Source organism: Misgurnus anguillicaudatus, chromosome 19 (assembly GCF_027580225.2).
Source record: "Misgurnus anguillicaudatus chromosome 19, ASM2758022v2, whole genome shotgun sequence".
NCBI lineage: Eukaryota > Metazoa > Chordata > Actinopteri > Cypriniformes > Cobitidae > Misgurnus > Misgurnus anguillicaudatus.
The window spans coordinates 50418024-50442880 of record NC_073355.2 but is presented as its reverse complement, the minus strand read 5'-3'; the positions used below and the strand labels follow the sequence as shown (position 1 = coordinate 50442880).

General features: G+C 37.7%; 2 protein-coding genes across 3 annotated transcripts in view; one reads left to right on the top strand and one right to left on the bottom strand.

The window, feature by feature from the left end:
* The window catches only part of LOC129422537 (uncharacterized), a 681876-nt gene that overhangs the window by 121758 nt on the left and 535261 nt on the right, over positions 1–24857 (bottom strand). The gene's annotated exons all lie outside the window — the stretch shown is intronic.
* On the top strand, positions 9294–19648 carry LOC129426423 (uncharacterized). Its single transcript, XM_073856565.1, has 3 exons — positions 9294–9570; positions 15626–15683; positions 17866–19648. The coding sequence occupies exon 3, from the start codon at positions 17870–17872 to the stop codon at positions 19214–19216; it is 1347 nt and encodes a 448-aa protein (XP_073712666.1). The 5' UTR covers positions 9294–9570; positions 15626–15683; positions 17866–17869; the 3' UTR covers positions 19217–19648.

The following is a 24857-nucleotide window of genomic DNA, read 5'->3' as shown; positions in this document are numbered from 1 at the left end:
TGCAGTAGCTACCGTTCAACCTGAAGAGGGCAGCACTCAGACGTTTTTACACCATATTTTATAGTGTTGAAACACTTTATATCCTAATGTCAAAAAACTTACTAAAATCAATGAACAGCACTAAAAAAGCATCATTCTTACAGATCATTAACTAAAAAAAGTTTGTGTAGGGTTTAGTTACTCTTTAAATGATTCTAAAACTACTTAAATATACGCTGTAAAAGTGCATTGTGCGTGGGCTTGGGTTAGCTGAACAAGTTATATCAAATTTATGTATGTATTTTTGGTGTTTTTATATTTTTCTTTCCTTGGCATTGCTTAAAAAACACATCAAACTAAAATAGGGCAGTTATGAAACATTATATACTTTAGCAAACAAAACAGCGATAATCAACTTAATTTTGAGGACTTTGAAATATATTTTACTGTAAGAAAGTTATTTATACTTCATTTACACTATTAACCCCCCAAACATTTTTGTATTTAATATTCACATTTCATATTTTTCAAAGTTCGACAAACATGGGCAGTCTTATATCAAATGACAGCTCTCACTCTCAGGAATAAGCCCCACTCAATTTCAGGTCAGGGGACTGGGATTGTCATGGCAGAAGCTTCATTTTGTGCTCAGTGACTTATTTTTGCGTTAGTTTTGATGTTTGTTTTGGATCGTTGCCCTGAAGTAGGATCAAACCATGGCCCATTATATGATTTCTAACAGGGACAGTCAGGTTTTGATTTTTTTATCTGTTGGTATTTCATGGAATCCATGATGACATGTATCTGATCAAGATGTCTAGGACATCCAGCAGAAAAATAGGCCCACAACATTAAAGATACAGCAGTATATTTCATTTTACACATGGGGTACATTTTACTCCTGTGTGCACCAAGATCAGTTCTGTCTTCGCAAGGTTAAGCTGGAGATGGTGATCCTTCATCCAGAGTGAGATGTCCCTCAGGCATGCCGAGATTCGGGCAGAAACCGTGGGATCATCAGGGTGGAGCGACAAGTGGAGTTGAGTGTCGTCTGCATAGCAGTGGTAGGAAAAGCCATGTTTTCGAATGACAGAGCGCAGGGATATCATGTATATCGAAAAGAGCAGTGGTCCAAGCACAGAGCCTTGAGGCACCTCGGTATCAAGACGTTGGGGTTCGGAGACTTCACCCCTCCAGGATACTCGAAATGACCTATCTGAGAAGTATGACTTGAATCATAGTAGCGCTGTGTAGAGACACCCAAAGACACGAGGGTCGACAGGAGGATGGGGTGATTAACAGTGTCAAAAGCTGCAGATAGATCCAGTAAGATCAGCACAGATGATTTGGAGGCTGCCCTTGCCTGCCTTAGGGCTTCAATGACTGAGAGCAGCGCAGTCTCAATGGAGTGACCACTTTTGAAACCAGACTGATTGCTATCCAGGGGGTTATTTTGTGTGAAGAAAGAGGAGAGCTGGTTGAACACAACACAATCAAGAGTCTTGGCAATAAAGGGAAGAAGAGAAAGGGGTCTGTAGTTCTCTAGCATATCAGGATTGAGTGTGGGTTTCTTCAGCAGCGGGGGTATCCAAGCCTCTTCAAATGCTACGGGGAAGGTGCCAGTGGAAAGGGATGAATTGATAATGTGAGTGAGAGCAGGCATAACTGACGGAGAGATGGCCTGAAGGAGATGGGTAGTTATGGGATCTAGCGGGCAGGTAGTCGGATGGTTAGAAGACAAGACCTTGGAAACATCTGCTTCGTCCGCAAGAACAGACAAGAACTTGATTGGGAGGCTGCCTGAATCTTTTTTGCCGTGCGCCATTTTTGGCTTCGGTGCGCATGTGGACTTTTGGTGGGGATCCTCCAGACAGTTTTGGTAGTGGGACCTCAGCTGATTTCTGGACATTGTTGCCATATCCACACTGTTGACACATGAATGGTTTCTATTGAGTGTGGATTATCATGTGTTTGTTAAGGTTTGGTTTTGTCCTGAAACTCTGTCCACACTGTTGACACACGTATGGTCTCTCTCCAGTGTGAACAGTTCTCACATGTGCATTAAGGTCACGTTTCACTGTAAAGCTCTTTCCACAGTGATAACAAGTGAACGGTTTCTCGCCTGTGTGAACTGTCATGTGTTTCTTAAGTGTGTCTTCACTTGTATAACTCCTTTCGCTGTGAGTTATCATGTGTTTCTTGGGATGACGCAGCATGCGGAAGCACTTTCCACACTGAGGGCGTGCGTGGGGTTTCTCTCCTTTGTGAATTTTCGTGTGTGTCATCGGGTTGCTTTTGCTTCTGAAACATTTTTCACACTCAGGGCATGTGTAAGGTTTCTCTCCAGTGTGAATTATTGCATGCTTCTTAAGGTTTCCTTCAACAGAGAAACTTTTTCCACACTGGAAACAAGTGTAAGGTTTCTCTCCAGTGTGAATTCTCATGTGAGTCTCAAGAGTAATTTTTTCTCTGAAACTCTTTTCACACTGAAGACATGCGTGAGATTTCTTTTCACTGTGAGTTATCATGTGTGATTTAAGGTTACTCAACGTACTGAATCTCTTTTCACACTGAAGACATATGTAAGGTTTCTCTCCAGTGTGATTTCTCATGTGAGTTTCAAGTCCACGTTTATCTATGAAACTCTTTTCACACTGAAGACATGCGTGAGGTTTCTTTTCACTGTGAATCATCATGTGTTTCTTAAGGTGACACTTCGTACTGAAACTTTTTTCACACTGAAGACAAGCGTGAGGTTTCTCTCCTGTGTGAATTTTCATGTGTGCTATCAGGTTGCCTTGACTTCTGAAACCTTTTTCACACTCATGGCATTTGTAAGGTTTCTCTCCTGTGTGAATTCTTGCGTGTATTTTAAGGTTTCCTTCGACAGAGAGGCTATTTCCGCGCTGTTGACAGGTGTGGGGTTTCTCTCCAGTGTGATATCTCAGGTGTGTCTTGGGTTTAAATGCAGTTGTGGAACTCTTTTCGCAGTGATGGCATGGATGTGGTTTCTCTCCGTTGTGAATCATCATGTGTGCTTTAAGGTTAGGTTTTGTTCTGAAACTCTTTCCACACAGATGACACACATGTGGTTTCTCTCCAGTGTGAATCCTCATGTGTGCTCTAAGGTTAGGTTTTGTTCCAAAACTCTTTCCACACAGATGACAAGTGTAAGGTTTCTCCCCAGTGTGAACTCTAATGTGTATCTTAAGTTGACTTTTATCTGGGAAACTCTTGTCACAATGCTGGCATCTGAAAGGTTTCTCCTCACTGTGAGTCCTCTTGTGATCTGCCGGGCGTTCATCTTCTCTGAAACTATTTTCACACTTTATGTCTTCTGTCTTCAGAGTTTCTTTCTGTGAAACATTATGGTTTATTTTTACAATCTGATGTTTCTCATCCACTTCAGCTTCACTCTCCTCTTTCACTTCCATCATATCTAAAATGAAGACAGTAAATAGTTCATATTGATAAACCAGAGTGACAAAACACATTTGAGATTGTCATGTATCCATGTTATTTTTAATGTGAAGTACATTATGTCATTTCTATTGTCAATTTCTGCTCTTGTAGTTTAACTTTTGTGCTGTGTTCAAAACCCTGTAACACTTCTGGTGTTTTCAGTGGCGGCTGGGTGCTAAAAAATGTTGGGAGGTGCAAAAAACTTAGAATCAAACTTTAACTGAAGTAATGCAGGACAGTAAATAGCCATTTATCAGGTGATGAATATCATTACTGCTAAGCTAAAATGCTGAAAATGTTACTGTTGAAGTTAACTGTTAAAGCATAAAATAAATGTACTATAAATCTGTGAATTTGTGTATAAAATATGGGTTTCTTATCAGTTATGAACTTTGTGCTAAACACAAGCAAATATGGTCAAATCACAAAATACTGTTGCGAATAAAATAGCATCAAATGTGTAAAATCTTAATTTCATTAAACTGTATCTAAAACCATCTTGTGTAATATACTTGAAGGCAGATGGCCATTGTGCTTTCACACCGGCTGCGTTTGCAGTGCATACTGTGCAGTTTAATAACAGTATAAAAATCTCAAGTTCACATTACTTTATTTTACATGCATTTATGAGCAAAACCTCTTCAATACGCCTTTTGATGGTCAGTGTAATTTATATAACTGTGATTTGTTTAATCCACATTGTTTTCGTGCTGTTCCATGTAATGACAGATATAGACACAAATAGCTCCAAGAAGCAATACCAGGGTCAAAAGGGCACAGAATGAAGTAAATTTGAGTTTCGATGAGCAGTTTAAAGAACCTAAGGAAACCTTATGATTTCAGATATATTAATAAAAAAGTTATCAGCCAAAAAGCTGTTCTCATTCAGTAAAATCTCTTCATTAACAGTGTGTCAAAACACAGGTCACAAAATGTTACAGTGGTGTTTATGAGTCAAAAGAGCCCACCCCCATGTCTCTACGATGTTCTGATGCAGAGAATAAGTTCTTGCAAAATGGTTGTTAGGATATTCTCATTGGTTGCTAGGGAATAAATTAGTATCCACCAAAGGTTATACTTCAAGCAATGAAAGGAACAATCTATTATGTCTATGAAAAACTACAACTACCACAATGCACAGCTCTGCAAGCCACTCCCATTAATCGGAACACCGCTCAGATTTGCTATTGTGTACGTAAAAACCACGTTAGTAAAACAAAGAAAATAGCCACCACCACTGTGTCTGACAGGCACCAATCATGACTTACTTTTAAACGAGACGTTACATTTTGTTACACACAATAACACTCTGGTCTGGTGTGTAGCAAAGTCTTATTCAAACAGTAACATGAGGTGTCAGATCTGCAGTACAAATGTCTTTTCAAGTACTTAAAAAAGGGTATGCATATTAAATGTTTATTTAGTTTTACCAGTTTTCTTTTTGTCTCGTTTACTGTAATTACATCTGTGTTATACCGGCCTCACTGTTTTCACAATATAGACATATAAAACACCGCTCAGATATGCTATTGTGTACATAAATGCCATGTTAGTATAACAAAGAAAATAGAAACACTCACGTTAGTCAGACGTCCGTTAATCCCTGCATCCTCCCCTGCACAATATCTCCACAGACGCGCTGCCTCAGCTGTTGGAGCTTGTGCTCGTAAGCCGAAACACGTCTTTGAAATAAGCACACACCCGGAAACATTCACAAAACAAACGTTCATATCCTTATCTGATCCAGAAATGTTAAACAGAAAGCACACAGCGAAAGTCCGTCCAAGCTCATATACTCTACAGCGCGTCTGCTCGTAAGCCGAAACACACGCTAAGTTGCTCTCTAGCCTGGAAACATTTACCAAACAAACGTCCATATCCTTATCTGATGCAGAAATGTTATAAAGCAAGCACACGGCGAGAGTAGAGGCACTATCAATCCGGGCTGTTTTCGCCGTTTCGTTCGCCTGCCTCCGTGTTGTTTGCCGTAAAGTGATTCTGCTTCTCGCAATATCTGAGACTTTGCGAGACCGAAGGACGGTGGGTCGGATACAGCGAACTTGCAAGTGGGGTATTCTTTCTACAGGCGGTAGGGGCAGGCGAGAGAGTCTTTATTCGTCCTGTAATGAGTCATTTAACCATATACCGACTTACGAAGATGATTTATTAACATTAAAATGCTTCCCTGTGTCCCTTTAATGCTGCATGATTATAATGCTGGAAGATTACACCAATGGCTTGTGTTTATTGGTTGGGCTATTATATAGCTCAGGGTTCCTGCAGGTTTCACCAAGTCAAATTTAAGACTTTTTAAGACCTTTTTAAGACCATTATGAGTGAAATTTAAGACCAAAGCGGCACAATGATCTCAGAAATTCTCAAAACATTATATTTTTATTACATCTTTGTTTATTGTTTTTTTTTCTTGACAAATAAAATCCACTAATATGGGAAGATCAGTATGGTCAGCTGCTGATATGTGCCTTGTTAAAGGACAAGTTCGGTATTTTACACTTAAAGTCCTGTTTTCAGATTGTTTATGATGAAATAGAACGGTTTTGACTGAAATTTCGACATATGCGGCTGCCCCGAGAATTTTAGGGTGTTTGTGTTTCACCTCACACCTCTACAATGGGTTTAATGGTGATTCCTGTCTGGAATAGAGCATTATCTGTCTGGAATTATCCCTATGCCCTAAGCCTATCGAAGATCAGCAGTACAATGATGTCACATTGTGTGGACGATTAACATACACTTGAAATAAAGCAATGAAAAGAATAATTTTCCCTGGATTGGTTTACGCGTCTCTTCTCTCCCATTAAAAGGATGCAAAAACACAGTTTGGAACTGCAGGTAAAGATAATGGCTCTTATATTGGGACACTTGATCATTTATTTTCACGTGATGTAACTATTAAAACATATTATGATAAATCACCACTGATATTTATAAGCAGCACGCAAAAACATCTCTGACTTATAAAAAGTGGTTACAATATAAAACACTTAATTATTCTGTTTTATGTGGTACTGACAGGAACAAAGTCCAGTAATAAAGCAAGTGCTCATAGCGCGTTAAGATTAAATGGAAAAGCCACATTGTTTAATCCACATTGTTTTTGTGCTGTTCTAGTCCATTTAATGACAGATATAAACACAATTATAGACTTAAGAAGTGTTGCTCTGCGCGTTGGGAAACGTAAATGCAATGTACGTCATCGCGTTGCTATATTATTGATATCATGATATGACATTTTTATCATGTAAAAATTATACCAGTATTATCGTGAACGGTATGATATGGCACACCCCTAGGCCCAAAAACCTTTAAAGATTTAAAGACCATTTTTGATGAAGAATGGGCCAGAATCAATCCTGAGCAATGCAAATGACTGGTCTCTCCATACAAGATTGGTCTAGAAGCTGTAATCACCAACAAAGACTTTTCTACAAAGTATTAAATAAAGTGAATTCAATACTTAATCCCTGTGTCATTTCGCTTTAGTTATTATGACTCAACTTGTACACCTAAATGCTCTGATTTCTTTGTATGAATTCAATATTTGGCTTGATGGCTACATCTGGTGGAAATTTTGTGTCAATAGCCCACTTAAAAATGACCTTACTGATAATGATACTGAAAGTGTAAAGTAGCAGAAAGTTTTCTGTGATGTTGGGTTAGGGGAAGGAAATAGAATATACAGTTTGTACAGTATAAAATGCATTACGTCTATGGAATGTCACCACAAAGGATGTAAACCAGAGTGTGTGTGTGTGTGTGTGTGTGTTGTTACATGCTACATGTATTTATTAGGGATGTTTTATCGCAACATTTAAGGGAGATATTTGTGACCACTGTAACAACACAGACAACCAGAGACAATAGATAAAGGATCAGATAGGGATGCACCGAATCCAGATTTTTTGGGTCTGAAACTGAAATGTGAACCGCCCCTAAGGCTCACCAAATAAAAAAGCTTATCTCCACATTAGCACCCAATTAGGGCTGGGACAACGCGTCGACAAAAAATAAGTCGACACAAAATATGCGCATCGATTCGTCAGACCCAAAAAGGCGGCGCCGTAGAATAGTAGCAATGCGAGTGGCTTCAGTCCACGCCGGTTTCACATAGCAAGTGTGAGCTTGTACTGGAGTGTGGAGCACAGCCATGCAAGGAAAAACATCACTAAATTATCCTGTATAACCCGATTTCTTTTACAAATTTTATAATGGCTCTAGACTTCCTAAACACTCTCTTACGTCGAGTGATTGACATATGCCGTAGCCAATAGGAACACAGTGTCTCAAACAGTAACATATGATTGGCTCTTAGCAAAGCCTAAGAATACTACAGTCGCCTATCCATTTGTACAATAATCAAAAGCTTCTAGCATCATATTCTCCTCATATAGACATGTCAAATCGATCAAAAATTACTTAAATATTCATTCTCACATATTTAAGTTACTAAATGAAGAAAGATAAAAAGAAACGCTAAATAAAGGTAAGTCTCTGAGACGTAAAGCGAAATTTTTTAAATGACTTGAGTTAAGCTTTTTGCTGAGCACAAGAGAAAGCGGGTATGCCTACTGGTGAAGAGCGGTGCCTGAAAAAGCGCGTAGAGGAGCGCGCACATATCAGACGTGCACTCTAAATAATTGGTTTAATTATGCTTTCGTTTCATTTCCTCAAATGAAATAAAATAAATAATAATATTAATGATAACAATAACCATTAGAGAAGGTTCTGTATAAGTTATTTTTAATAATCACCCTGCAACTTTATGGGACCGTGATTTTATGGTTCCCAAAAAAATACAAATAAATAACTACGACAAAAACGTCATGTATAAGTTACTTATAAATAACCACCCTGCAATGTTATGGGAAAATATTTTTTGTTGCAAAAATAAAACATAAAAAGAATATTCCCAGAACATTATTATTTGGTTCCCAAAAAATTACAGAAAGATAACAAAAAAACTAATCGTTTCTGTGGGTCCCTGCTCATATGTGAGTGGAGGCTAATGAGGTGGTTGACAAACTAGCTAAGCAAGCTTTAAATCATGCAGATGTTGACATACAAGTGGCACTTAGTAAAAGAGGTCAAGCAAGCATGCAACTGGTAAATGCAGACATTGTAATCAAACAGAGACAATAGAGCATATTTTATGTCAACAAACACAGTGTGAAAATTAAATGAAATATCACTTATTCAGGAAATGGAATAAAATGGACTTAAAAACTGTAATTTAGAGCAACAGAAGTAGTATAGAGCCATTATAAAAACGAGTTAAAGAAATCGGGTTATACGGGATAATTTTGTGTTTTTTCCTCGCATGTCTGTGCTCCACACTCCAGTACAGCAGGTGGCGGTAGTGCACCATAAGTTGGTTTGCTAACCGCCATAAAACTCCAGAAGACGAATGCTGCGTCCGAAACCGCCTACTACATACTATATAGTACGCGAAAAGCAGTAGGCGAAGCGAGTAGTATGTCCGAATACATAGTATTCGAAAAACAGCATGCGAAAAGTACCCGGATGACCTACTACTTCCGGTTAGATTTTGCAGTGTGCATACGATGGACGCTACACTATCCCATGATGCCCCGGACGAGGAGTTATCCAACGAAGAAGAAGAGGCACGCGGCTGTTTTCGCGCTGAAATGACACGACGTGATGACGACGTATATGTCACGTGATGTAGCAACATGGCGGATGTAGTACGTCCGAATCTCATTTATACTACCAGGATTCATACTATACAGTACCTACTGTTTTAACGCCAAGTAAGTAGGTACTTCATCTAATTCAGTACCTACTATACAGTATGCGGTTTCGGACGCAGCCGAAGATTCGAATCAAAAGACTCGTAAAGGCTTTGAAGCCTCGCGAATCAGTGTTTAAAGCGATCGTCAGTCTGATGTCTTCACGTGTACATTGAAATAATTACTCCGTCTTCGATTATTTTATTGGTTTGTCAACAGAAGACAGGATACGCTAACCGTTAGCAGCAGTGAGATAAAGTTGAAAATCTGACCCGGACTCACTGTTGTCTCTGGAGCCGGGATCCATTTGTCCGGACAGCGTCATAAACATCTCCTGACTCATACAGTTGTGTACTTTGAGGTAATGTACAGCACGTTTAATACCAATATTATTAAATGTTTTTACACATGTATTATAAAGCAGTTTACTGTGTAGATAGAGGACTAAAAACAGATGATGTGCGCTATTCAGACAACTTTAAAATTACCTGAGGATTGCATCTGTATTTATCACTTCTTATTTTAGTTCTTACCTTTATATTTAATAACGTTAGGGGAGAGCGGGGTACAAACTAAGGCTTTTTGACTTTGGCTCTATCATTCAAAAATATTTGCGTTAGATTTGCTATTAACGTAATTTACAAGTTCCTGTTATTTAAAAGTGCTCACTTTTGGTTGACATCTTCGTTGGAAACTGTAGCAGGATAGGCTGCATCTCTGTCGGCATCCTCTCTGACTCGGGGTGTGGGAGGCGGATGGAGCAGATGAGGGCGCTTTGCAATCTTGAGCTGAGCTGCTGGCTAACAACACTGATGTTGATTACTATCGTTAGTTTGAACTGTACAGATTGACGGCAACCTAGCACAAAGGCGAATCATATTTCAAATAGGGCTGCTCGATTATGGGAAAAATCATAATCCCGATTGTTTTGATAAAAATCTTAATCTCGATTATTTAACACGATTACTTAAATGACTGTAAAAACATGCATTTGTACATGGGCTTGACATTAACTTTTTTGCTCACCAGCCAAAGTGGCTAGTTGTTTTCCAAAGTTACTAGCCACTCAGCATTTTCACAGGCCACAATTTTGTTGCTGGTAAAATAAATTTTATATGATTAAACTTGACTTTGGCATCCTAAAATGACTTTAATTTGAGCAAATTTAATTGGTTTAGCTAAATTAGATGCAGATTGAATTTCAAATGCAGTCTGACCACCCAAATTAGGACAACATTAGCTGGTATATACCAGGTATATCAGTATAGATCATATCGTATATTTAGGTGCATAAAAACAGTCTAGTAAGGCATAAATAGATTTACATTGAATGAATATATTAAAAGTGGAGCAGGGGTGTAGAAGATTAACTGAAAAGATATACACAAAACCCCTCGACAACCACTTTAAATATTTATTAACAACAGCAGTCAAGAAATGTACATGAATTTTACTTTCAACTTGTTTATGCAGATTGTATTTTATATGCTTGATCGTGTTTTCTGTTAAAAGTGATTTAAGACTTTTAATGACAACTGTCGAGAGGGCATTATTTTTTTTATACTTTTTATTGTGCCATTGTTCACATTGCTATCCTACAATCAACACAACGAAATTGACACAATACATACACATTTTTTTTTCTCCCCTTTTCTCCTTCCTTACCACACCTTGAATGACAAAGCAAAACAAAACAAAACAAGGCAACACAAAGCAAAAAAAAAAAACAAAAAAAAAACAGAAAAAGACAGAAAGAACCATTCAATACCTACATATCATCCAAATTTCCATGTAGTTACATCATATATCACTCAAAATACGTCCATGCTTCATCTAATTACACAGGTCCCAATCCATACCTAGGTTTATTACTCAAGATTTGATTAACATATGCAGACCATCTCATCTTAAATAAACTCATTTTACCTTTCATTTTATGTGTTATCATTTCATTTTCATACAAATTTTCTACGGCTTCAATCCATTTATCCAACCTGGGAGATTCAGCTTTTTTCCATCCTCGAGTTACTTGTTTAATAGCGGTAATTCTCAACACCCAGAAGATATAGTAATGCTCTTTGTTTAACCCTTTTGGCTGTATACCAAGCATAACATGTAGTTGACCAAAATTAATATTTTTACCACAAATTAAATGTATTAGTTCCAACACCTTAACCCAGTATGACTGGATTTTTGAACATGTATAAAGGATATGAGTCAAATCCACATTACATTCCCCACACTCTCTCCAGCAGTATTGTTTTTGGTTTGTATATTTACTAATTTTCAAAGGTGTTATAAAAAATCTAACCAATATCTTCCATGCATATTCCTGCCAATAAGGAGACTTAACATAACCAAAAACATTTTTACATGCCTGACTCCACTCCTCTTCAGTCACATTCATTCCGATGTCTTCCTCCCAAGAATTTATCATTTTATTAGGCTGGTCATCTTTGTTATTATTTAAGATATTATAAATTTGACCGAGTACATTTTTAAAACTCAACTTTTCATAGACTTTCAGAATATATTCCACAATAGGTTTAGGATCTTGGAAGGACTGTATATTTGTTATTATATAACTCCTTGCTTGGAGGTAACCAAAAAAATTATTACTTGAAAGATTATAGTACTTCGACAAATTTTCAAATGTATCTACCATATGGTCTTGAATCATTTTATGAAATCTTGTAAGGCCTTTGGTTTCCCATATCCTGAAAATCACATTTGTACGATTTGGAGTGAAATCTGGGTCCTGATCAATTTCCCTCAGACAAACGGTATCCATTGGTTTCATTTTCATAGTTTTACCTAATCCTTTCCAGCTCTTCCATGTATGGTAAATAGAGTGATTTATATACTTAGCTCTTTCTGCCGTTTGTCCTGAGAAGATTAGGGAGGTGGGTGAGTTTATCATTTTGATCTCAATAGATTTCCATTTAGGATTCATTTTATTATTCATCAAGACTAAAATACTTTTAACTTGGGCTGCATAATAATAATGACTCAAATTTGGTAGACCCAACCCACCTTGGAGGGCATTATTGTTGCCCAAAGTAGCTTACATTAAAATGATGCGCGAACCTCTCAGTGGCGGGTTTCATTTGATTTCGTGTTCATTCAGGAATGCACTGAATTTCTCTCCGCTCTTGCCCTGAGAATGTGCACGCAATATATATCTCTCCAATCACTTCCATGCAATTGTTGTATCTTTCCCGAAGTGTGTATGCGCTCAGACTGCGTCCTCTTGTGCATTCGCAAATCCATCACCTCTCGCGCGCTCGCTCTCTGGGAGGTGGCGCTTTGGTCCGCAACGCTCCGCTGAACGCGCGCGCGTCTCCACAAACGGTGGCAGCCGAAATATACCCGCATGTGGCGGGTGTTAATGTCAAGCCCTGCATACATTCAATGCATTGTTTCATGCCCGCCGACAGGGGGGGACAAACGGGTCTGTTGTCCCGGGCCCAGGGTGAGGGGGGCCCAGAGGGGGGCCCAGAACTGTCTGGAACCTATGGAATAATTGTTAAAAAATAAAGAAAATATTTGATTCATTTGATTTGAAGTTCAGTACGCTCAAAATGTCCGGTCAGACTCAGCACAAGTCCGGTGCTCAGAAAATAAAATAAAAGGAGAAAATATAGGCCTTATAGAGGAAAATAGAGGAATATAGAATTCCTAATTCTCCCCATTAGGAATTTGTGACCGCAGATATAGTCACTGCATCGCGTGTGTTTAGAAGTCTGTGCTGTTTGCTGTGAGGTTTTTATGAGAGAAAGCACAAACTATTTAATATTTAATATGTAAAACTTGAATTTGAAATAAAACTTACCGCGGAGAAGATAGATCTCTATCGTCTCTATTGCTAAGTGACGCGACAATTATTTATTATTTCAAATCCGTTTACAAGATAAACGTATATATACATTGTGTTGTGAAACTGATTAAATTATCTTGATATATGCTACATTTATTATGAGAAGCCTTTTCTTTTTACTGTTACACTGTAGACAGTAATATATGTATTTTATATAAAACTCTATGGTCATGAGAGCATTATCCATTATCTGTTGGTTCATGTTGGTCCAGTTTAATTCAGGGTAATCCTTTAATAAAATGTAATTATAAAATATTTTATTGTTTTGTAATATTCACAGCGCACATTCTCTCAGATCGTTTTAAAACATTTTTAATTATTCTGCAAAATTCCGCAGATTTTGCAAACGAAATCCGCAGAAATAGCAAAAAATATCTCCTTAAACAGATTCCTTACACAGCTGTACTACTCTTGCAGCAATTAAAGCAGTTCAGATTTGTTTTAAATGGCAAAATAGTTATATTTCTTTTTTTATTTACATTTTAGAGTATTTTGTTTGTTAAAGTTTTTTATGATAACCAACAAGCGGTTATAGCAGCCGACAGCAAGTTGACAACATGTTTGATGAATTGAACTCTCAAATCAACACTTCACTTGTCTATAAGAATAACTATATAAAATATATATTTTCAGCATATCACAGTGTTAGTTTAAACGTTTATTATCAACACTATTTTAAAAAGCGGAGGCAGATTGCTCTGCTGCTCGCAGCTGCAACGGGTGCAGAAATAAAAAAATGAAAAGGGCTATAGCTACAAAACGAAACGAAATAAACATGAAACCGAATAAACATGCAACATGCCTTATCTTACAACTTCGCTATGCATATTATAGATTATGTCTTGGATGCTGTTTGCATAGATTATGCGCAGCATCCAAGGTTTTAATCTAGTCCTCCATTAATATGTTTTCCCGGTGCGCTGGGAAAATGTCAAAATGTTATTTTAATTCAATTGAAAAATATAAAAAGATGGAGAAGCCTATAAGCCCGAGGTCCGCCCGCGTATCAGCTGTGACGTTAAAATTGACCGAAACCGGCCTGAGGGGTGTAAAAAGGTCGGGTCGGGCTTGGGCTGAAATGTGCAGGGCTCTACCCTCAGTCGCATTCATTTGAGAAAAATGTAATGCATGCTCATCATGAAAGCTCTTTACAAAATAATATCCCTCGGGGCTTTTGGTTCAAAGGCGTGCATGTTTGGAGAAATATTGATTGAGTTATATGTTTACTTCAAATTTCTAAAGAGAGGAGTAATATTTATTCAATTATTAGTCCAAACACAGCATAATATTAGCTGAAGTTGTTTTACTGATATTTTCAATAGTCTGTTCATAATTCATACGTGATTATATTATATTTTGTGTCAGTATACAGTGTCACACTGAAAAAAATTATGAATTGAATTTAATCTTTTTTTTTAAGGTAAGTGGTTGCAATTAATTTATTTAAGCTACATGTAAAACAAAAGTTTTATATTTTATTTTACTTTACTAATCTTTTTTTGTTTAAATGTAGCTTAAATAAATTGATTGCAACCACTTACCTTAAAAAAATTTATTAAATCCAATGAATAATTTTTCTCAGTGTACTACATTTAACCAAATATTTTATACAATGAATAATATGCAATATTCGTGGGTCCTGAATCTGATAATGCCAAATGTCTTGTTAGCAGTAAAAAGTAAGGGGTGGGGGGCCCTCTAAGATTATCTTGTCCCGGGCCCAGGCAAGACTGTCAGCTGGCCTGCATTGTTTAGTGTTGCTGCAGAAGGCTACACGTGTCAAAGCAGTAGTGTTTAAGTGTCAGCAGAACGCGATTCACATTTTAAACACGATCGCTTGAAACTTTACAAACATAAACAGGATTATTACCTAGTGACCTGACTTTAAACAGATGACTGAGCGCGCAGCTCTCTGCACGGAGAGCGGCGCCACGATCCAGCTGATATTTTAAACGTGAGGGATAGTTTGCCTCCGCTCGCTTGAAAAGCATAAAACTGAACAAATACATGAGGATTTCTACTTTGTGTGCGAGGCGCAGCTGCTTATGACGCGTCGGATTAATGACTCAAAACGAAATAACAGAAATGCTTCACACTAATCGATCTCCCTCGATTATCTTGTTTTTGCAATCGAAATGTGCAAAAATCGAAATTGAAATCGAAAAACGATTAATTGCACAGCCCTAATTTCAAAGGAACCCGGTGCCTCAATCCTCCTAAGTGAATTATTTTACCGAGTGTTTTAGGGTTTAATTGCGTTTATTCACATCGTGCGTTTGGATTAGCTACAAGAGAAATGGAACTACGCCATATACTTGCATATACCCTGCACTAAATCACTGTTTAGAAGTGGGTATACGCAAATTCTACTTAAATAGAAGTGGGTATACACCGTATACTTGCGTACACCCTGGACTACAGCACTGGTAGTGTCTTAAAATTAACTGCCCCCCTCCCCATACACTATCACTCTCCTTAAAATAAAGAAATCCTCCATATATCATTTAAGGTGGGGGATTATTTCCCTTCCATGTTCCAGGCCTTGACCTCCACAGAAGCCACACTTGCATTTGACCCCAAGGACTACATCAAGTCAAGTAAGTTTTGATGATAAACTTGGATAAATATATTTGATCTACGGTATTATGGTTTAACTAGCAAATACTAAAATGTGTTTATACAGTAGCTAGCTAGCTAGCCAGTAAATAAGATGTCTAAATATAAGCTAGTACTATTATAATAACTATAATAATGTTTATTATGCGTTTGTCTTTCTTCATGAAAGGTGTCTATTTTTCAATCTTCATCCTTGATAGTTGAGGAATAATAAAACTTTAATAGATTAAGTGTCTGTAGTTAAATCACAAAACCTGAACATTGTCATTGAGAAACATGAGGTGAAACTAAACTAAAATCCATAAGATGATAACTTTCTGCATCTATAATAGACTCAGTAGAATTAGATTGAAACATCAAGTAAAGAGTTTTATCCAAAGCAACCTTCAGTGAATTGAATGACTGTGATTTCTGGGAATTGATTCATGTGTAGGGTTACAAATTTATAAAATGTTATATCTAGGTTCCGATGTAATAGTATATAAACTGAAAAAGTGATATATTGTGTTTTACATCTTGAGGTAAAGATTATGACATTCAACAATCAAGTCAGGCAGCACAGGTGGCTAAGACATTAACCTTTTGTATTTTACCTTTTCTGCGTTTTGCGCGTTGCAACATTCGTCTGTTATAAGACAACTGACAAACGAGCAGACACTGATTAGCTACTTGCTCAACCTTTATTTAAAAATTAACAGCAAGACAACTAGCAGTGAATGTGCTTTAACCGCTATAACCCAACAACCCCCTTTTTTAGACTAAGAAGCATCCCCCTCTAACACGTCGTTTAAAACAATTGACCCTTCGCAGGGAGCTTGATTGACAGGTGATCTGACGAATCATACTTCTTCGCCATTCAAAGCAGTCAGGAGAGTTAGTAGATTAACATGGGAGGATTTGAACTTGAAAAGCGGAATGTACAGACGCCTTTCTGAGGTTAAAACAACATTCCTCCTTATGATCATTCATGTTTATTTGATGCTATAAATTAACTAGAAGGAAGAGATGATTTGAAAGGTGAGACTTTGTTTAAAGCTCCTGTTCTTCCTGTGATTTTGAAGCTTTGTTTGTGTTTATAGCTTGGAATATAACGTGTGTTCATGTTTCACGTGTAAAAAAAACGCGGTATTTTTCACACAATTTACTTATCTGTATAGCGCTGTTTTCACTGTCCTCAAAACAGGCTGATGTCTTCCTTGTTATGTGAAGTCCCTCCTTCCGAAATACGTAACGAGCTCTGATTGTGTAGTTTGTTTAGTGTGCTGTGATTCGATAGCAGCTTAACTTAGCAGAGCCGTTTGAGCCAAAGCTGGTGACTGACGTATTCCTGTGGGCGGAGTTTAGTCAAAAAAACGTTTTACTGACGTCATTAAAGCAGGAAGTAGGGGGCTGTAGTCCAAACCGGCTGTTCGCTGTAGGCTTTGAAAAAGGAATTCTATTGAAGAAAATATATCGCCTGGCAGTGAACTTTGAGCTTTCTCATTTTACAGGTATTATTTATGCTATTATAGCAACATTACAGACTAACTAGGGTTTAAAAAATGGCATCAGGAAGAACGTGACCTTTAATATGTTTAATATCAAACGTAACCAAAAAGTAACCTGGTCTGTCCTGTGTGTCAGCGTCAGTGTCCTCTCTGCTCCGCGATGTATTTTTCACTGCGTGAGAACATGGTGGGGCGTGAGAGCGGCGTATCTTGTTGGACATAGCGACAGTAACTAAGGGGGTCGGGTCTTTGCGAACGGTCAATTGACCTGATATATTCTCTATGTTTATGAGTCATCTGCACATCTCACTTATTATGTTTTACAAAGAATCAAATACAGTTTGAAACGACGTAGACCATTAATAGCACAAACTGTTAACAAAAAAAAAAAATATATATATATATAACACGGTTTTGGCAATTATAGAGTTCTATTGACGGTGTTCAACTAACCATCGGTCTCACGTTATATAATAACCGTCACACCCCTAATTGGAAACATCAGAAGTGTTATAGGGTTTTAAACACAGCACAAGACTTAAACTACAAGAACAGAAATTGACAACAGAAATGACATAATGTACTTCACATTAAAAATATCATGGATACCTGACATGTCAAATGTGTTTTGTCACTCTTGTTTTTCAATATGAACTATTTACTGTCTTCATTTTAGTGTGATGGAAGTGAAAGAGGAGAGTCAAGCTGAAGTGGATGAGAAACATCAGATTGTAAAAATAAACCATAATGTTTCACCGAAAGGAACTCTGAGAACAGAAGACATAAAGTGTGAAAATAGTTTCAGTGAAGATGAACGCCCTGCAGATCACAAGAGGACTCACAGTGAAGAGAAACCTTACACATGTCAACAGTGTGGAAAGAGTTTCACCTTTCAATCGAACCTTATCCAGCACAAGAAAACTCACAGTGGGGAAAAGCCACAAGCGTGCCTTCACTGTGACAAGAGTTTCCCAGATAGAAGTCAACTTAAGGAACACATGAAAACTCACACTGGAGAGAAACCTTACACTTGTCATCTGTGTGGAAAGAGTTTCGGAACAAAACCTTACCTTAAAGCACACATGAGGATTCACACTGGAGAGAAACCACATGTGTGCCATCCGTGTGGAAAAAGTTTTATAACTGCAGCTGCACTTAAGAAACACACGATAACTCACACTGGAGAGAAACCTTACACATGTCAACAGTGTGGAAAGAGTTTCGGAAGAAAAGTTAACCTTAAAGCACACATGATGATTCACACTGGAGAGAAACGACACGTGTGCCATCAGTGTGGAAAGAGTTTTACAACTGCAGGTAACCTTAAGGTACACGCGAGGATTCACACTGGAGAAAAACCTTACACTTGTCATCTGTGTCGAAAGAGTTTCTCTATTGAAAGTAACTTTAAGGTACACGCGAGGATTCACACAGGAGAGAAACCATTTGTGTGCCAAGAGTGTGGAAAGAATTTTAAAAGTGCATCTGAACTTATGATACACATGAGGTCTCACACTGGAGAGAAACCTTACACTTGTCATCAATGTGGAAAGAGTTTCTCTGCTGAAAGCTACCTTAAAATACATGCAAGAATTCACACTGGAGAGAAACCGTTCACTTGCCATGTGTGTGAAAAATTTTTCATAAGCCAAAGTAACCTGATAATACACATGAAAGTTCACAAAGCAGAGGAACTTCACATGTGTCTTCAGTGTGGAAAGTGTTTCAGTATGAAGCGTCACCTTAAGAAACACATGATAACTCACAGTGAAAAGAAACCTCACGCATGTTCAAAGTGTGAAAAGAGTTTCGTAGATAAACGTGAACTTGAGACTCACATGAGAAGACACACTGGAGAGAAACCTTACATATGTCTTCAGTGTGAAAAAAGTTATATAAGTGAAAAAACTCTTAAGACACACATGAAAGTTCACACTGAAGGAAAACCGTTCACTTGTCAACACTGTGGAAAGAGTTTTACAGTAAAGGGTACTCTTAACACACACATGAGAATCCACACTCGATAGAAACCATTCATGTGTCAACAGTGTGGATATGACAACAAAGCTTAGAAATCAGCTGAGGTCTTGTTAATAAAACTGTCTGGAGGATCCTTACTAAAAGTCTACATGCGCACAAAAGGCCAAGATGTCTGTACTTGTGTTCTTGTAGACTTGTAAAATGCCATCAGTCACGACCCAAGTACTGCTCCATTTCCAACTTTGCATTGTGCCAAGTTCAAATAACATCCCCAGATGTGTTCTTGATCTGCTTATTTTATTGAGGATGCGTCAGGAGGTGACTTGTGTGGACTTATGACAGCCAAGTTTCCCAGAATGCATTTTGAGTCAGCGCAATGAAGCTTAAAACCTGCAAAATATTTGAAATATTACTCTTTCTGTGTCATAAAATGTAGCCGTTTAGGTGGGATATAGATATGAATAAATCTTTAAATCTGTGGTCAGTTAGTAAAGATAGTGCCTATATATTAAAAGATTTTGAATATTTGAGATCAAGGTGATCAGCAGGCGGTCAGCGTCGTGTACACCGCCGAGGGCAGCCTTATTTTGTCAAGTCCTTCTAAAATGTGCCGCTAGCTCAGTGCAGCTGCTCTGCCCTTCAGTGTCTGATGGTCAAACATGAAATATACCCTTTGGATATATAGTGAGGAGGGTAGGTATTTGAACACGCTGCTGTTTTGCAAGTTCTTCCACTTAGCATGTCCACTTGAGACTTAATAGAGAAAATCCAGAAATCACATTGTATAATTTTTTTTACCTTTTTTGTATGATACAGCTGCAAATAAGTATTTGAACACCTGAGAAAATCAATGTTAATATTTGGTACAGTAGCCTTAGTCTACAATTACAGAGGTGAAACGTTTCCTGTAGTTTCTCACCAGGTTTGCACACACTGCAGGAGGGATTTTGGCCCACTCATCCACACAGATCTTCTCTAGATCAGTCAGGTTTCTGGCCTGTCGCTGAGATACACAGAGTTTGAACTCCCTCCAAAAATTCTCTATTGGGTAAGGTCTGGAAACTGGCTAGGCCATGCCAGAACCCTGATATGCTTCTTACAGACCCAGCCTCGACCCATCTTCAATGCTCTAACTGAGGGAAGGAGGTTGTTCCCCAAAATCTCGCAATACATGGCCCAGGTCATCCTGTCCTTATTACAGTGCAGTCGCCTTGTCCCATGTGCAGAAAAACTCCCCCAAAGAATGATGCTACCACCCCCATGCTTCACAGTAGGGATGGTGTTCTTGGGATGGTACTCATCATTATTCTTCCTCCAAACACGTTTACTGGAATTATGACCAAAAAGTTATATTTTGGTCTCATCTGAACACATGACTTTCTCCCATGACTCCTCTGGATCATCCAAATGGTCATTGGCAAACTTAAGATGGGCCTGGACATGTGCTGGTTTAAACAGGGGAACCTTCCGTGCCATGCATGATTTCAAACCACGACGTCTTAGTTTATTATCAACAGTAACCTTGGAAACAGTGGTCCCAGCTCTTTTCAGGTCATTGACCAGCTTCTCCTGTGTAGTTCCCACCTTTCTTAGGATCATTGAGACCCCACGAGGTGAGATCTTGCATGGAGCCCCAGTCCGAGGGAGATTGACAGTCATGTTTAGCTTCTTCCATTTTCGAATGATTGCTCCAACAGTGGACCTTTTTTCACCAAGGTGCTTGGCAATTTCCCCATAGCCCTTTCCAGCCTTGTGGAGGTGTACAATTTTTTCTGTAGTGTCTTTGGACAGCTCTTTGGTCTTGGTCATGTTAGTAGTTGGATTCTTACTGATTGTATGGGGTGGACAGGTGTCTTTATGCAGCTAACAACCTCAAACAGGTGCATCTAATTTAGAATAATAAATGAGGTGGAGGTGGACATTTTAAAGGTAGACTAACAGGTCTTTGAGGGTCAGAATTCTAGCTGACAGACAGGTGTTTAGGTACTTATTTGCAGCTGTATCATACAAATAAATGGAAAAATATATACATTGTGATTTTTGGATTTTTTTTAGATTGTGTCTCTCACAGTGGACATGCACCTACGATGACAATTTCAGACCCCTCCATAATTTCTGAGTGGGAGAGCTTGCAAAATGGCAGCGTGTTCAAATGCTTATTTTCCTCACTGTAGATAGATTTTTTTTAGAGGGAGTTATTTCCTCTGATATTGTATTAACAGTTATTATTGAATAGTATTTACATTGTTTTCATTTCATTATCATTGTATACCTGAGGCTTAACTGTAACAGTGTGTGACAACTAACCCCGCTCTGTAAAAATGTTTTCAATCCCAGCTATCAGTTAGTAGGAGTTGCTAACATGTCTCAAAATTGTTTTAGGTAACAAGACCGTGATTAAAACTTGGATAAATACAAATCTTGCAGCATAATTTTGTTTAAAACATCAAGATTTAATGCAGTTTTATAATAATGATATTTATTATGCGTTTGTACCTTGGACCCGGTACAGGTTTCGCCGTGTAAAGGAGGTTAATGTATTTATTACAAAATGATATAAAACACAACCATTTATTTAAAAAGTACAAAACTTTTGTACAACATGAAGTGCCACCATACTTACTCGTGTAACTACTCATGTAACAGTCTTTAAATAGGAAAAACCGGTATATTTTTATTCATGAATTAGTCAGCAAAAATTATTTTGGAAAAAAATCCAGATTTTTTAATGTTCAAAAACAAAATCACACCATTATCAAATTTGTTAAAGAAATCGGGTTATACGGGATAAGTGTATGTTTAATATTTCCTTGAATGTCTGTGCTCCACACTCCAGTTCAGCAGGTGGCGGTAGTGCACCATAAACAACCGCCATAAAACTCCAGAAGAAGAAGATTCGAATCAAAAGACTCGTAAAGGTTTTGAAGTCTCACGAATCAGTGTTTAAAGCGATCGTCACTAGAGTCTGATGTCTTCATCCACGTGTAAATGCATCGGTGTACATTGAAAAATTAATTTTTCTTCGATTATTTTATTGGTTTGTCAGCAGAAGACAGGATTTCTTACTACGCTAACCGTTAGCAGTGAGATGAAGTTGAAAATCTGACCCGGACTCACTGTTGTCTCTGGAGCAGGGATTCATTGTCCGGACAGCGTCATAAACATCTCCTGACTCATACAGTTGTGTACTTTGAGGTAATTTCACAGTCCACACGTATAATACGAATATTAGTAAATGTTTTTACACATGCATTATGAACCAGTGTACTGTGGAGATCGAGGACTAAAAACAGAAGATGTGCGCTATTCAGACAACTTTAAAATTACCTGAGGACTGCATCTGTATTTATCACTTCTTATTTTAGTTCTTATTTACATTTTTATATGTAATAACATAAGTGGAGAGTGGGGAACAAGCTAAGGCTTTTTGATTGGGATCTATCATTCAAAAATATTTGAGTTAGATTAATCATTTTTACGCACAAATCTCTGCTACAAATGAACACTTAGGGTCAGTTTCCCAGGCAGGGTTCAAGTCTTGCAGTCCCCGCATATTAGTTGTCTTGACTGAAAACAGCTTGCACAGACATAAGTTTAGATACATCCATTGTTTGTGTCTCAAGATGCACATGAGTTGTTGTTTTTGTAACGTATATTTGTAAAAACAACTTAAATGGCCTAAAATAACTAAGACCTTGTCCTGCTGAGGGGTATTGCACAAAAGCAAGATAAGGGATTAAGCTGCGATTTTTCCAGTTATCCTGGCTGAATTTAGCCCTGACTCGGTTGCATGAAGGGAGGCTAAATCAATCTTGATGAAGTTACTATGGAGATTTACTCTTTGCAACTCAGGCTAACAACCAGGTTAAGATTAATCCTAGTGATTAATTCAATTCAAAGAACTTTATTAATCCCAGAGGGAAATTGCTTTAATGTTACAATTATTGAAAAGAAAGAAATTAAAGAAAAATAAAGAAAAAGATAATTGTATTTAGTGGGTGAAAGGGATTGTTCAGAATTGAATTTAGTTTTGACATTATTCTTCTCTCAGCCAAAACATGAACAGAGTCCAGCTCCATATCAAGTACAGAGCCAGCCCTTCTAATTAATTTGTCCAGTTTATTTCTGTCTGCCACCTTAATACTAATTCCCCAACAGACCACTGCATAAAAAATGATGCTAGACACCACAGACTCATAAAAACATCCACAGCATGCAGATTAATCGGCTAGTTCCTCTGTCAATACTACTAGATATTTATGTGTTTTTTTAAGTCTCTTCATGGTCCTGCATTAAAATACTAGATATACTGTAATTTATCTAAGTATGCATACTGTTATTTTAGTATTATTATGAAGACTGCTGTCAGGGGTTTGATGAATACATTTATTAATGGCACAGATTCTCAGGTGATGTAAGAAATTTCATTCTAGCACTGAAATCACTTCTACAAGATTGCAAGGAACAGGAAGAGATTACTCCATAAAGTGTTACATTAGGGGAGTCACAGTAAAACGGGCATTATTTTATGTTACAGTTTTCCTCTATTGTCATTGGATGCGGTGGATTGCACCCACCCCTGTGCCAGATATATGAAACTTTTTTTAATGTTAAAATTAGTACATACAATAAAATATGTCAGCAGACACCTTATGTGTACATTTATTTCTGCAGTCAAGTCACCAGCATGCAAAATGTTCTTAATCTTGATTTTCTGAAAGTGATGGATGTTCCAAATTGTTATGCACATGCTATTTTTAAAATAAAGTCAGTAAGTTTACAAATTGTATTTTAATCTCAATAGTTTGACATATATGACAGTGTGCATGTTATTCTATTTAAATACATAATTTGACATATTCAAAATTCAGTGTGTTAAAATGATCCACAGAACAGATATCTGTCAAATGTGCTGCATGGACAGATAATTAAAAAAAGTTACATTATAATATATGAACATTTTTTCCACATGACTTTAAATCTCCAATTTATTAAACTTGTAAGTCTATAGTTTCTGTCTTTATTTCACTTGAAGATGCTAGTAGTGCATTATTATTGTAGCTAGTATTATAGTGCTGTCCACCTCACAGATCTTTCATATAATAATGCTCCATAGACTCCAAAGACTGAGGTCAGAGGATAGTATTCATACTGTACCTTATTAATTGTTTTCTTATTTCATGCCCATATTAAAATAGTCAGTGTTGCTTTTTTGCAGCATAGTGTATGTCCTGCATGAAAAATGTTTTCCCATCCCCATCTTTAAGGTACTCTACATATCTTCCAGATGTCCTTTTGACCCCCTCAATGGACCTACCATCTTACTTTCCAATATTCCAGTCCAAACCAGCCTTGTTTGAACATGGTGGCTATTCACCAACAATCCAGAATATACTATTCAGTGTATTATGGCATGTTAATGAATAAAACGTTTGAAAACCTCATGAAGCTCAGAGCAAATGTAGTATTTTTGGAAGCTTCAGTTTGGGGGTGGGGTTGAAATCCACTTTTATGCACTGAAGGATCCCATATTGAGGGCTTTTTGGTAGGGGTGCACCAATAGGGTTTTTTTTTGGGCCGATACCGATTTAAACAGACAACTTCTGGCCGATACCGATATTAAACACTTGTATACAATACTACCTCCTCTTAATATTTCTGCAGAACACTCGTTGCAAATGGCGATTT